The following is an 11,801-nucleotide window of genomic DNA, read 5'->3' as shown; positions in this document are numbered from 1 at the left end:
ATCAATATGCACTATATTAATATATTTATTTACTCATTATTTATACCAAAACACGTACTAGACATTTAGCAATTTTTAAATTAAATATTTTCGAAACGCATCACCATAGATTAACATCTTTGTTGATAGTTCTATGTGACAGTTATATTTTACCATAACCTCAAATTTGTCAAATAAGGTTTTTTGCTGAGTATTGAGATTAAATTAGTCAAGTACACAAATAAATACGTGTCAAATGTGGATACATTAATGGATGTTAAACTGGTGCTAGAACACCTAACATTGGGGACTCTGAAAAGTGGAGTTTGTAGAGTCTGCCTACATGAAAATGAAATTCTGATAAATATATTCGAAGATGTTCCAAACGATCGATCAGAAACTGTTCATATCCAAGATGTTATCCAAGAAGTAACGTCACAACAGGTAATACAATGTCATTCCATTCCATTTAATGAGCCTCCATAAAGTGACAGTATGTGTGCTTCAAGACAGAAGGGCTTCCAAATAATGTAGAATTTAATAAATATTTTGGGTTATGGGGAAGCCAGGCGTTGGCTTTGGATTTTGGCGAAATTCATGAATTCAAGAATGAAAACCTAATCTAAACTAACCCAACCTAACAAATAATCCAGTATCTCGCTGGCTTTCCCATAACCGACTTGTACTATATTTTGTTTTAGAGTTTTGTGAGTAAAATCGCACTACAAAAACTGTTTAAAAGTAGGGTAAACGTGCCGCAGATGCCCGCATGCGTTTTTATAACTTTCTTTTTAGACTAAACCCAACCTAACCTATCCCAACCTAATATAATCTTAGTGTGTGATAATGTTGCATCGAAATGTATAAAAATTTTAAATTAACAATTTATTATTGGATCGAAAAGCATCTGCGCCGACAGAAAAAGGTATTTAATATAATTCTACATGGAATGAACTGTTTTAAAAAAAAAAATTATAAAAGCGCATCCGAGGATCTGCCGCATAATTACTAAAAGTAGCAATCATCGTTGAGGAAAACACACAAACTTATCTATTGCTTGAATTTGAGCCTAACTTGGTGGTTTTAGGATGAAAATAAAATGTACGATATAGGTATTATTGTGTATCTGCATTAATACGTAATCTGTTAGCAATCGTAGTTAACCTGATCCGTACCACGGACGAATTAACTCGCCAATGCATGTATGTCGTGTCAGGCCACGGACGAATATATTCGCGGGTTCTTGTAAACGTCATAACTTCTGTGTATATTTTTTAAACAATATTTATCATTTTAGTGTGAAAATATTCACGATAAACTTGATAAACATGTTGTGTTGCTAAGTTTTCACAACTATTTATCATTCCGTTCCTATTTCATATTTTTTAAAGGATTTATTTTATTTCGAAAATAGCTGGCCTACAAGTGTCCACCTAGTAAAAATTGGCTGGCAGTGATAAGGTTAACTATAACGTAAAATTTTGCCTCTTTCATTCACTAACCAAATTCCTCCTGAATATATTTCGCGTAGTCCCTTTCTTACTCGATATTTATAATTAGGTCTTCTTAATACTTTGGACGCGAAAGACGCACACGGTGCGCAATGACCAGGCGGCCGATCGATGTAATTAACGTGCATTTTAAAGGGGGCAATTAAAATCTCATTATCTCTTCAGCAGCGAAAGCGTTAATAAACCCTGCAGTGTTAATGTTCATTATTTAATTGTTTTAAATCTTTCTAATTTAGGTAAACAATGATGACGGATTCCCCACTGTGATATGTTCAAAATGCTTAGTTGAAGCTCAGAACGCTTACGATTTCAAGATGAAGTATCGACACTCAAATACGACATTAACAGATTGCATACAAACGATTTATAAACAGATAGCGAATGCTGGTTTTGCCAAAAGCGAACCGTATGAAAATCAAGGAGCTATATTGTTGATTTTACCAGAAAACGAAATATTTATCATTGAGAATGATATATCGGAGGATTCGAAGGAACAGATACAGTGTCAAATAAATGATATCAATAATAAAGATCAGGACGCTTTGTTTAAAAATGAAACAGTTTTTATCGACAGTGTTGATTTTAATAATGGCAACATTTCAAATGATTGGCTATTAAAGTCAGAATTGTACAATGATGAGGTGTTACAGCAGACTGATTTCAATTCGTTTACTATTGACCCAAATTTAGCGCAATTCATTTCAAATAACCAAGAAGGATTGTTGATACCGGAAATAGACAGCGATTATTTGTACGATTGCACCATGTGCTATCAGAGTTTCTGGAGTAAAAACGATTTGCAGTCGCATAAAGTCCAACACCCAGAAAACTCCAGACATTTTTGCCGCATCTGTAAAAAGTCGTACAAGAAATCTAACATGTTGAAGATACACATGGTCAAGCACAACACTATTAAGGAATTTGTCTGTCCGATATGTCGGGCGGCTTTTTACTATCAGAAGAACTTAAACAAACATATGGTTTTACACGGGGAACGGGTCAAATTTAGTTGCGATCACTGTGGAAAAGACTATAAATACCTATCAGGTTTAGAAGAGCATATTAGATTTGAACATATGGGGGAATTACCTTCGTTCATGTGCGATGAATGCGGTACGTTAATGAGATCCGCAATGACGTTAAAACTACACAAAAAAATACACAGTCACGTTAAAAAAAGTAATATTTGTAAATATTGTAAGAAAACTTATAACAATGATCGTTATTTTAGAAATCATGTTGCGAAACACGAACTAAGTTTATTAGGCTACGACAAAAAGACACCGGTGAAGTTGTTCATTTGCGATTACTGCGGGAAGGAATACAATGTGAAAGAATACCTGAAGAGGCATATCATGATCGAACATTTCAATTTGAAAAATTTTAAATGCGACACGTGCGGCAAAGCGTTTCGAACGGGCGGCAATCTTAAAGAGCATCAAGTAGTCCACACCAGGGAGAGGCCCGAGCAGTGTGACGTTTGCGGGAATCGGTTTGTCAGCAAGATAGCTTTGAAGATGCATCAGAGGCTGCATTCGGGCGAGCGGCCCTATTCGTGCGAAGTCTGCGGCGAAAGGTTTCTATCCAGCAGTCGGAGAATAGCTCACCTCAAGAGTAAACACATGGAGAAGCAGGAGCAGTGTCCCGTCTGCTTCAGGAAATATTACCTCAGATCCTCGTTGAACCAGCACATGTTGACTCACAATAAACCTGGCGTCGTGAGAAATAGAAAAAAATCAACATCCAACGCTGTTTATATAGATGTTCCTATTATTGAAAAATAAATAAATGCATGTTGTAAAATTATTTATTATTTTATTAGCATATTGAGATTACTTGTTCCTAGGGATGTCATATCGAAAGAAAAAGTATCGAAGTTTCGACACTTATTTCATGTCCCTACTCGTTCCATCTGTACACAAACAATGCAGTGGCTAAAAATGCCTGTTAAAAAGAGGTGGACTTCAATAACCCAAAGATTTCATTGAAATTAGATAGATGTCACCGCCTTATTTAAATACAATGAAACCCTGATTCTACGGTTTTCAAGGGACCTTAAGAAAAAAACGATAAATGCGGGATATATAAAATATAAAAAACTCGTTTTTCTCCAAGGTTTTTTTTCGATGTTTTGAATTATTTTCAGTTTCTCAGCTAGAGTTTTAGTTTTTTTCATGGGGGGAATTTTAGTTGCGACTAATAAAAATTCGTGATATGAGATATGAGGCAAGCCTGAGCGCCGACCGACCTGTCTGAACCTGACTGAAAGGTCTGTAGTATGTATCATAAACAATTCTACGAAAGCGAAATGAAAAATATTCAACAAAAACGGTCAATCAGGTTAATATTTGTGACGGGACCATAATATTTAGACGATAGATCGAGGAAAACGATAAATCGGGGAACGGTTAATGCGGGATTATTTAACATTGTTCTTATGGGTGTTTGGCGGGGCTATCCGTGCGGGAAAACGATTTATGCGAGAACCGTAGATCGGGGTTCTACTGTATGCACATAAACATCGATTTCCATTATTTATAGCACTGATTACATTTCAATGGTTGATAAATTCTTTTATTGAAAAGTCTGGGTAAACATTAAATGCTTGCTACCGAAGTCTTCGTCTGGAAGACAACCGAAAAATAATCACTCAGTAGTAAGGAGTCATCCGACTGTTCTAAAGTTTATGGAATGTCACTAATTTTGTATTCGGACGATTGGCCTCTTTGAATGTTTAACTTGAACTCACTAAAAAACTTAATAAATATCAATATTTTCTTCGATAGTAATAATGGATCATTTGAAAACAAGACCTACGCATCTATTCTATACACAAGGCTGCTATCGAGGGCAGTATAAATGTTCCTAATGTTTCTTGGTGTGAGGGTACATCATTTATTAATTTGACAGAAGGTTGCTTTCGGCGCGTGTGTGATATGATGCTTTGGGTAGTAAGGTATGAGACACAGTTGAATAATACACAGTGGGTATTTTCTTGGGTTTTATATTGTAGGTAGTAGGGATTTCAATCCCGGGATCCCGAGCTATTTTCGATACCTATGAATCCCGGGATTGATAAACATAATCCCGAAACTTTCGGGATTGATTTTTTTATCAATTTTTATGGAAAATAAAATAATAACAGAAAAAATACTTTTAATAACAAATAACTACATTAGAAATAAACTGAGTTTCAATGAAGTTTGATTTATACCCATGTGTAAGTTGCCGATTCATTTTATATTTTCACATAAATTAATAAAAATGAGAAAGAATCGAAAAAACAATGTTTCGCACTATTAACAAAGTAATTCCACCATGATCTCATACGTTTTTCGACAGTTTCATATTTGGCTGACTAATTAGATTTATGAAGCGGAAAGGCCATAAGTACACCATGATTTGCTTCACTATTTTAAATCTCGCTAACCCATTCATCAGAAACAGCAATCTCATATTAAATTCACATTATTATTTGTATTACAATATTATTTACTCCATTAAACTTATGTATTTCCAAGATTGAACGTATACAATATTAACAATAAATGTCTTAAATAGTATAAATTATACTAGATTTATTTTTGACCGATTTTATCAATGTTATTTGTAAATATAAAAATTTTATATTAAGAATGGAAAAAAATGCCAATCCCGGGATTGTCAAATTGTAATCCCAAAATCCCGGGATCAGAATTTTGGCTCGGGATTGGATTCCCTAGTAGGTAGTAATACACTTAAGATTAACACGGCACTCTCGTGGTGAAGTTGGTAAGGCGCTCGCCTTCCACCCGAGAGTTCCTGGGTTCGATTCCCGGTCATGACAAAAACATTTATGTGTTTTTCTCAAAGCCTGGGTGTTTGTGATTGTTCAAAATTACTAACAACCACCTTGTACGAAAAAGCAAGGGCATGGTTATTAATAATTCTAAAAAAAAAAAAAAATATTAGACTGTCACATTGATTTTTGTTTGTTACGAAAGGTTTACATTATGATTTGAAATATTACACAAAGTTGTGCATGTATATAGACTGCGTAGTAAGAAGATCGAAAAGCAACTAAATTTGTTGCCTGTCGTTTCCTGTTCGTATTATTATATATGCTATATAATAATTGAGCATAGATAATAATGCGTCTGTTGTAGGGTTGAGTAAACCTCTACAGCAGTTTGTTATATTAAATGTGCGGATAATATAATATCTCAATACATAAATATGACAAACTACCATCGATAGCAGCCTTGTGTATAGAATAGATGCGCTGATTTAGGGAATGGTGAAAAATGTTTACAAATTCTCTGATTGCAGGGTAAAAGTTCTTAAGTCGCATTTTTACGAAATTACTATTGTATAAAGAATTTTGTACTTTTTTGGGTATCATAGATTTTGTCACATGTAAGCAAAATAAATAGATATTTTTATTTGTAAAAATAGGTTAAATTGAGAAAATCATTTTTAACTCTAAGTAAAATTACTTGTTCAAGCATTAAGTTGGGCCAATTATGGCGGCCCTAATACAATATAAATATCTTACCCATCTGACATCATTATTCTTGCCAGACCTACTATTAACAGGCAGTCGTTTTTCAACCGTGTGCTTGTAAACACCTATAACCTGTAAAACATTTAGACGTCATTACGTGCACTGATTTTGACTGTCAATTGCCGCTCACAGGGTGACTCAATAAACAGTTAACGCATGAGAGTGGTAGTGGTAGTGAGTGAGAACCAGACCACAGAGCCAGCCTTATCATTAAATGTCAGTGCCTGGCATCATTGGTATAAGCCCCACCAGCATCTGAATCATTCCGTCATATTACAGTACACTGAAAAGCGCAACCAACATTGAATATAACACAAAATAAAAATACTTAATTAGAGATAAATAATGTAAAAGAAATTAAAAAAAGATACACCAATTAACTTCTTCAGTATTTTGGGTATTTTGAAAACTGTGATTTATTTCAAAATCGATTATCTCAGTTGCCACCAAACTGACTTTTACCCCAAAACCACAGAATTTACAAATCGCATGTTATTTAACTTTGAAAGTGATGTATTAGAATCGGTCATTGGTTCACTTAAGTGTATTTGTATAATCTTCAGTCCCTCAACTAACAGTTAACTCTAAGAGCCGAGCCACACCGGGCGACTCTGGTCTCGAGACCAGTCGCGCGACTGGTCTCTTCGGGCGATTTACTCGGGCGACTTGCTGGCGACCAGAGAGGCAGCCAATAATAATAATGAATGTATACGCAATTATGCAAAAAATGCGGCGTGGCTGCCGGCGACTGGTCGCCTAGTGTGGCAGCGCTCAATACATAGCTATATGTTTTCATACATCGCTACTGATCGCCCGACCAGAGAGACCAGAGAGACCGGGAGACCAGACCGAGCGCACGAGATTTTACTGATCGCGCGACTTTATTGCTTGCGCGATTACTGGGCGACCAGGTGTGGCATGCTCCATATAACTGCATGCATCGGTCTGGTCGCCCGGTTTGGCTCGGCACTAAGTGTAATAGTAAACAACAGATTTCAACAAAAACTCTTTATTATGTTAATAAACACACAACATTTCCGATTACATAACATTACTAAACTTATTTTATAAGTATTATTTTGCATTCAATAATCAAGTTCATTGATCAAGGCAGCTCCCCTTTTTATCCAGAAACTTGGATCTTTATCTCCAGACGGTAGATTATAAGTGAGCACAAAATGTGACCTGGCTTTCGTTCTGTATGAGGGACATTCGTACAAGTTCATTGCTTCAGAACCACATAGTTCAGGACGTAGGAAGATGGCCGGCATTTCTGAAATTACAAAAAGATGTGTAGATAGAAAATTTCATGGGAAAGATAATAATGTTTATCACAGACACCATGATAAATCAATTCCCGCTATTTGTGGAAATTATATTTATCGTTGGAAAAATTTAGTCATCCATTGGTATACAAGAGGTACAAAACGTCCGCAAGGTAGACAGACCTATAGGCCGCTGGATCGATGAAATGGTAAAGTTCTGCGGAAGTATGTGGCAACACAATGCACAAGACCTTTGAGACCAAGAGATTTGAAATATGTCCCATTTATTATAAAATTTTAAACACATTTTAAATTTATGATTTGTTTTTCTGTTAGTTTATAATATTCTTGTACATAAAATGAACAATGATTTTTTTTAAATTTTAAACATGTTTTGAGAAGTCATAACAAGCCTGTCATCTCACCATGACGGAATGTGCTGCGAAACAAAATTTATGACTTATTGTTTAACTGGCGAGTGACTCGCAATCAATGACATTAATATGGACGAAGCATCTGGAAAAATAAATGACACTCACTTTTTTGTCGGGTCTGCCGAATGGCATAATCTGTTCTAACGCCGTTACAATAAAGGCGATATTGATATAAATTCCCGATGCTTTTTGTCGGTCTGCCGAATGGCATAATTCATATTTTAATATCAATATCGCTCGCTCAAATGAACATTGACACTATAAACACTATTCTAACGCCATTACAATAAAGGTGATAATGCTATAAATTCCCAATGCGTGATATCGCATAATGGAAATTGCGTGACGTCTACCTATACATGTGCGAATGTCGCTATGCACGAATTTACTTGCTAGTTACTGTACTGAGTGCGTTGCCCATTAATAATGTCATTGCTTGCAATGATATCATTACAGGTTTTTTGGAGCAAGTTTATCGGACCACACATACTGAGTATGGGTAGTTTCATCCGAAACTTGAGTACACAAACTGGTGACAGTATTTCCAACTCACCTCTAGCACCTACCTATGTGGCCGAAGCCTAACCAACGCTCGCAGTTGGTAATGCAGCATAACTCAGATAGGACTTAACTTAGATCACATTCTAATTTAGTCGCACAGCCTACCTCCACCCCTCGCCACTGAAGTGCGGTCAAGTCTCTCGATCAAAAGGTATTCCATGTTATACAGGTGCTTTTGTTATTTGTTTGAAATAATTAATAGACTATCAAACGTTGTCTTTACCTGTCATCAATTCTTTCGGTTGGGGATCGGCGAGGCATCGATCGTCATGATTCCATTTCGCTCCTTCCACAAACAATCCATAGACACAGCAGCCGTCCAATGGCTTATTCTTAAGTTTCGTATCTAAAATCTACATTGCAAAAGTCAATTAGCATTATTATTCAATGAAGTAGATTTTAATTATGGCATTATCATCTCCGTTAAAGTACTCTAGAGTTTTGTTGAGAATATAATTCGTGGGGTTACTGCCAAATGTTGGTAAGTCTCGAAATCATGTTATGAAGTAATTGTAATTTAAAAGTTTGACATGCCCTCTAAAATCAGGCATAATGCATATATCAGATTACATACAATCATTTTTTTTCTAGCGTACATATTTATAATATATAGACACAATCCGTTGTTAACTCTAAATACCTAAATTATAGACTTAACAACTTTTGCCAGTAACCCCAAGAATGAAAGTAGGAGGAAGAGCCCAAATATATGAAAGTGAAGCTGAAACATTGTACCAATGGACTAACATTTTAATTATCTGCAATTCATTTCTCATCGTAGATTCATTTACAGTAGACTTCACAATAATATCATTTATATTTTTTTTTAAACCGCAATCATTTCAACACATTTCTAGATTCATTCAAACTGTCAATTCTATAAACTATTATCTAAATAAAATTTTTATATCTTTTGCAAAAACGCATCTAGCAATTATGGAACGTGCTGAAAAAACTCTTTTTGGCAGGAGGATTTAAAATTAAAAAATAAAACTGGCAAGAAGATTAATAATGTTGTTTTCTCGAGAATTCTTCAGAAATCAAATATTCTTGATTTTGAGAATTCTTGAATCTCGAGAAATGAAAAAAGTCCAGAAATCACAAGCTCCACATGCGATAATATCACGAAGTTTGCTACAAATGAATCTATAATGTGAAATGACTTGCAGTTAATTTGAATATTGATTCTACAGGTCCACCAGTATAAGTTGTCCACTGAGTGAGGGCGCCACATGCTAACATTTGACATGTCATTCAATACTTCTTATACTGTGATGAGTTTAGTTCTAAATTTGAACACCTGACGATTTATGATGGTATATCTTTAGTAATACTTTTGTTTATATTAATGCTACATCTTCTAGATATGGTTTTCCTCAAATGCATGTTACGGCAACTCAATGTTACAGTGTATGCAATTTTCTTTACAAACTGTTGCTTGTTCCACGGGGTCACATGACATGGCCAAGTGATTAAATAAATATTGATTCGGTACTAACATCAAAGTTGAATTCGATAGTGTCAATCGATATAACGTGTTTCCTTCCATAATTCTGCAGTGCAGCGGTCAATAAGGCTTGCGGGGAGTAAAATCCTGAAATCCAAAACGAACTTGGAATCCCTGAATCCGCCCAGCGTTGTATGAATGAGATCCGTGCCACCAAATCCAACACCCATGCACCTGTCAAAACATGCAAACACCACTTATTGAAGTGAATAGTTTTTTAGGATTGATAGACAAGTAAATCGGATTCAGTGCAAAGTCGCGCCTTTGACTAACCTACAAATTAGATGGTGGCGTAAAATATTTTACGTTTAACCAAGAAATGTCAGTATATTAATTAAGCAATACCGCCATTTTGTCAATGTGTTATGTCATTGGAAATTAATTGGATAATCAGCGGGAGGGGGCGGGATTAACAAAATTTTGTAGGTGACACTGACTTCCACATTTACCTCGCCCATTACTTACAGTTTCTCATCGCGTCAACTTCGGACACCCGCACTTTTGCAGGTACATTCCCCATAACCAGACAATGTTCACTTTGAGCCTGCCGGTAAAGGTGCTCACCTACAAGTTATTGCAACTTATCACATCCACAAACAGTTATCAAAAAAATGCATGTGGCCAATAATCATAATTATTATTAGGATCGTTAATGTCCATTTGTGTCGTCTGCGCTTTTTTGTCTCTTAGACATCAGAATATTAAAGCTAAAATTGGATGCCTCAGATGGTTTCATCAATTTATAAATGTCACAGGCTTTGCGTGTCGTAGAATGTCGAGTGGGGCCGATCCATTGAAAAGGCTGTTTGACAGCAAAATCATTCGGGTCGTGATCATCAGTAATATTCTATTAACCAAAATAATTTATCCTGGGGGTGGGGGGTCTGGCTGAGTTGCAGTGATTGGATAGCGTGACGGAAAACACACTGAAACTAAATGAAAATGATTCTAGATAAACAAAATCAAATGACGTTAATTTTTTTTAACCTCGTCTGATCCTAAGATCATATGGGGATTTTTGTTATCCACTTGCTCAACCTATTAGGTTCATACTCTGACTACAAACACACATTGAAAAACAACATGTCGCGAGCCTAATACTACAAGGTTCTAAGTGTTTATTTTTGACAAAATATACCTAATAGTGAAGTAATATTTTAAGCTGCCTCATTGTTACTTTTGTTTCTCCCCAAAAGTAAACACTTAGAACCTTGTGGTTCTCCAATCGCCATGTGTATTTTTTTTCCCGGACTATTTAAACCCGGAACCCACGGCCCATTTTTAATTTAATTATTATATTATATAATTTAATTAATTATAACTAGGCTTAAATCTAGATGTCAAGTGGCAGTTTGCGGTTCTCGTACAAGTGAGATGTACTGTGTAAAAGGGATAGTGTCCGCGTTATCGACTCGCGAATGCTTCGTTTGGAGATCCAATCTAAAAAGGGTCTTACCTACTAATGTAAGTTGAATATGAGTTTTTCTATATTGCAAGTGGAGAACTACAAAGTTCTAAGTGTTTGTCCTTGGCAAAACAAAAGTAATAATGAGGCAGTTTTGAATACTACTTCACTGTTGTTTTTGTTTTCCCAAGGAAGAATACTTGGAACCTTATAGTATTAAATAAAAAATGTCTTTTATTTACCTAACGGTTTCATTGATGGGTACGCCTTGGCGGTCCACATAGTGGGTACTTTGTTGATGGCCAAGTTGTTCGCCAGTTCTTCCAAACTCTCCGACATCACCGACAGTCCCTTAACCGCTTTTAATAAATCACTAAAACAACAATACAGGTATCTAATTAAAATGTTGAATAAAACAAAAAACAATATTGTACTTAACAAACTATTTCTTTTATTCAAAGCACAATGGCGCGAATCCAGTGGTTACAGGATCAAGTCCCGTCGGGCATAATGCGGAACGACCACAAAAGAACTAAACTAAAGGGGCATTTAACTACCATGCGATCGACAAACTCATCACAAGTTCAGTAGATGTT

The 11,801-nt window shown here is 35.7% G+C and overlaps 2 protein-coding genes across 2 annotated transcripts in view; one reads left to right on the top strand and one right to left on the bottom strand.

Annotated features, from left to right (window-relative positions):
- The first annotated feature begins 168 nt into the window (after positions 1-168).
- Positions 169-3,295, top strand: LOC147069799 (uncharacterized). Its single transcript, XM_085950558.1, has 2 exons — positions 169-423; positions 1,727-3,295. Exons 1-2 carry the CDS (start codon positions 250-252, stop codon positions 3,272-3,274), a joined length of 1,722 nt encoding a protein of 573 aa, XP_085806684.1. The 5' UTR covers positions 169-249; the 3' UTR covers positions 3,275-3,295.
- A 3,750-nt stretch (positions 3,296-7,045) lies between these two features.
- Positions 7,046-11,801, bottom strand: part of LOC147069798 (dynein axonemal heavy chain 1-like) — a 112,427-nt gene continuing 107,671 nt past the window's right edge. Inside the window, exons 77-80 of the mRNA XM_085950347.1 lie at positions 11,448-11,578; positions 9,793-9,974; positions 8,517-8,646; positions 7,046-7,306 (exon numbers count right to left, since the gene is read on the bottom strand). Coding sequence (XP_085806473.1) covers positions 7,119-7,306; positions 8,517-8,646; positions 9,793-9,974; positions 11,448-11,578 — 631 coding nt within the window. The 3' untranslated portion in view covers positions 7,046-7,118. The remainder of the gene's footprint in view (positions 7,307-8,516; positions 8,647-9,792; positions 9,975-11,447; positions 11,579-11,801) is intronic.

The sequence above is a fragment of the Rhyacophila brunnea genome, unplaced genomic scaffold (assembly GCF_057557595.1).
Source record: "Rhyacophila brunnea isolate RB1 unplaced genomic scaffold, BYU_Rbru_1.0 scaffold_23, whole genome shotgun sequence".
Taxonomy (NCBI): domain Eukaryota; kingdom Metazoa; phylum Arthropoda; class Insecta; order Trichoptera; family Rhyacophilidae; genus Rhyacophila; species Rhyacophila brunnea.
The sequence above is the reverse complement of the archived record's forward strand: the minus strand, read 5'-3'. Positions and strand labels throughout refer to the sequence as shown.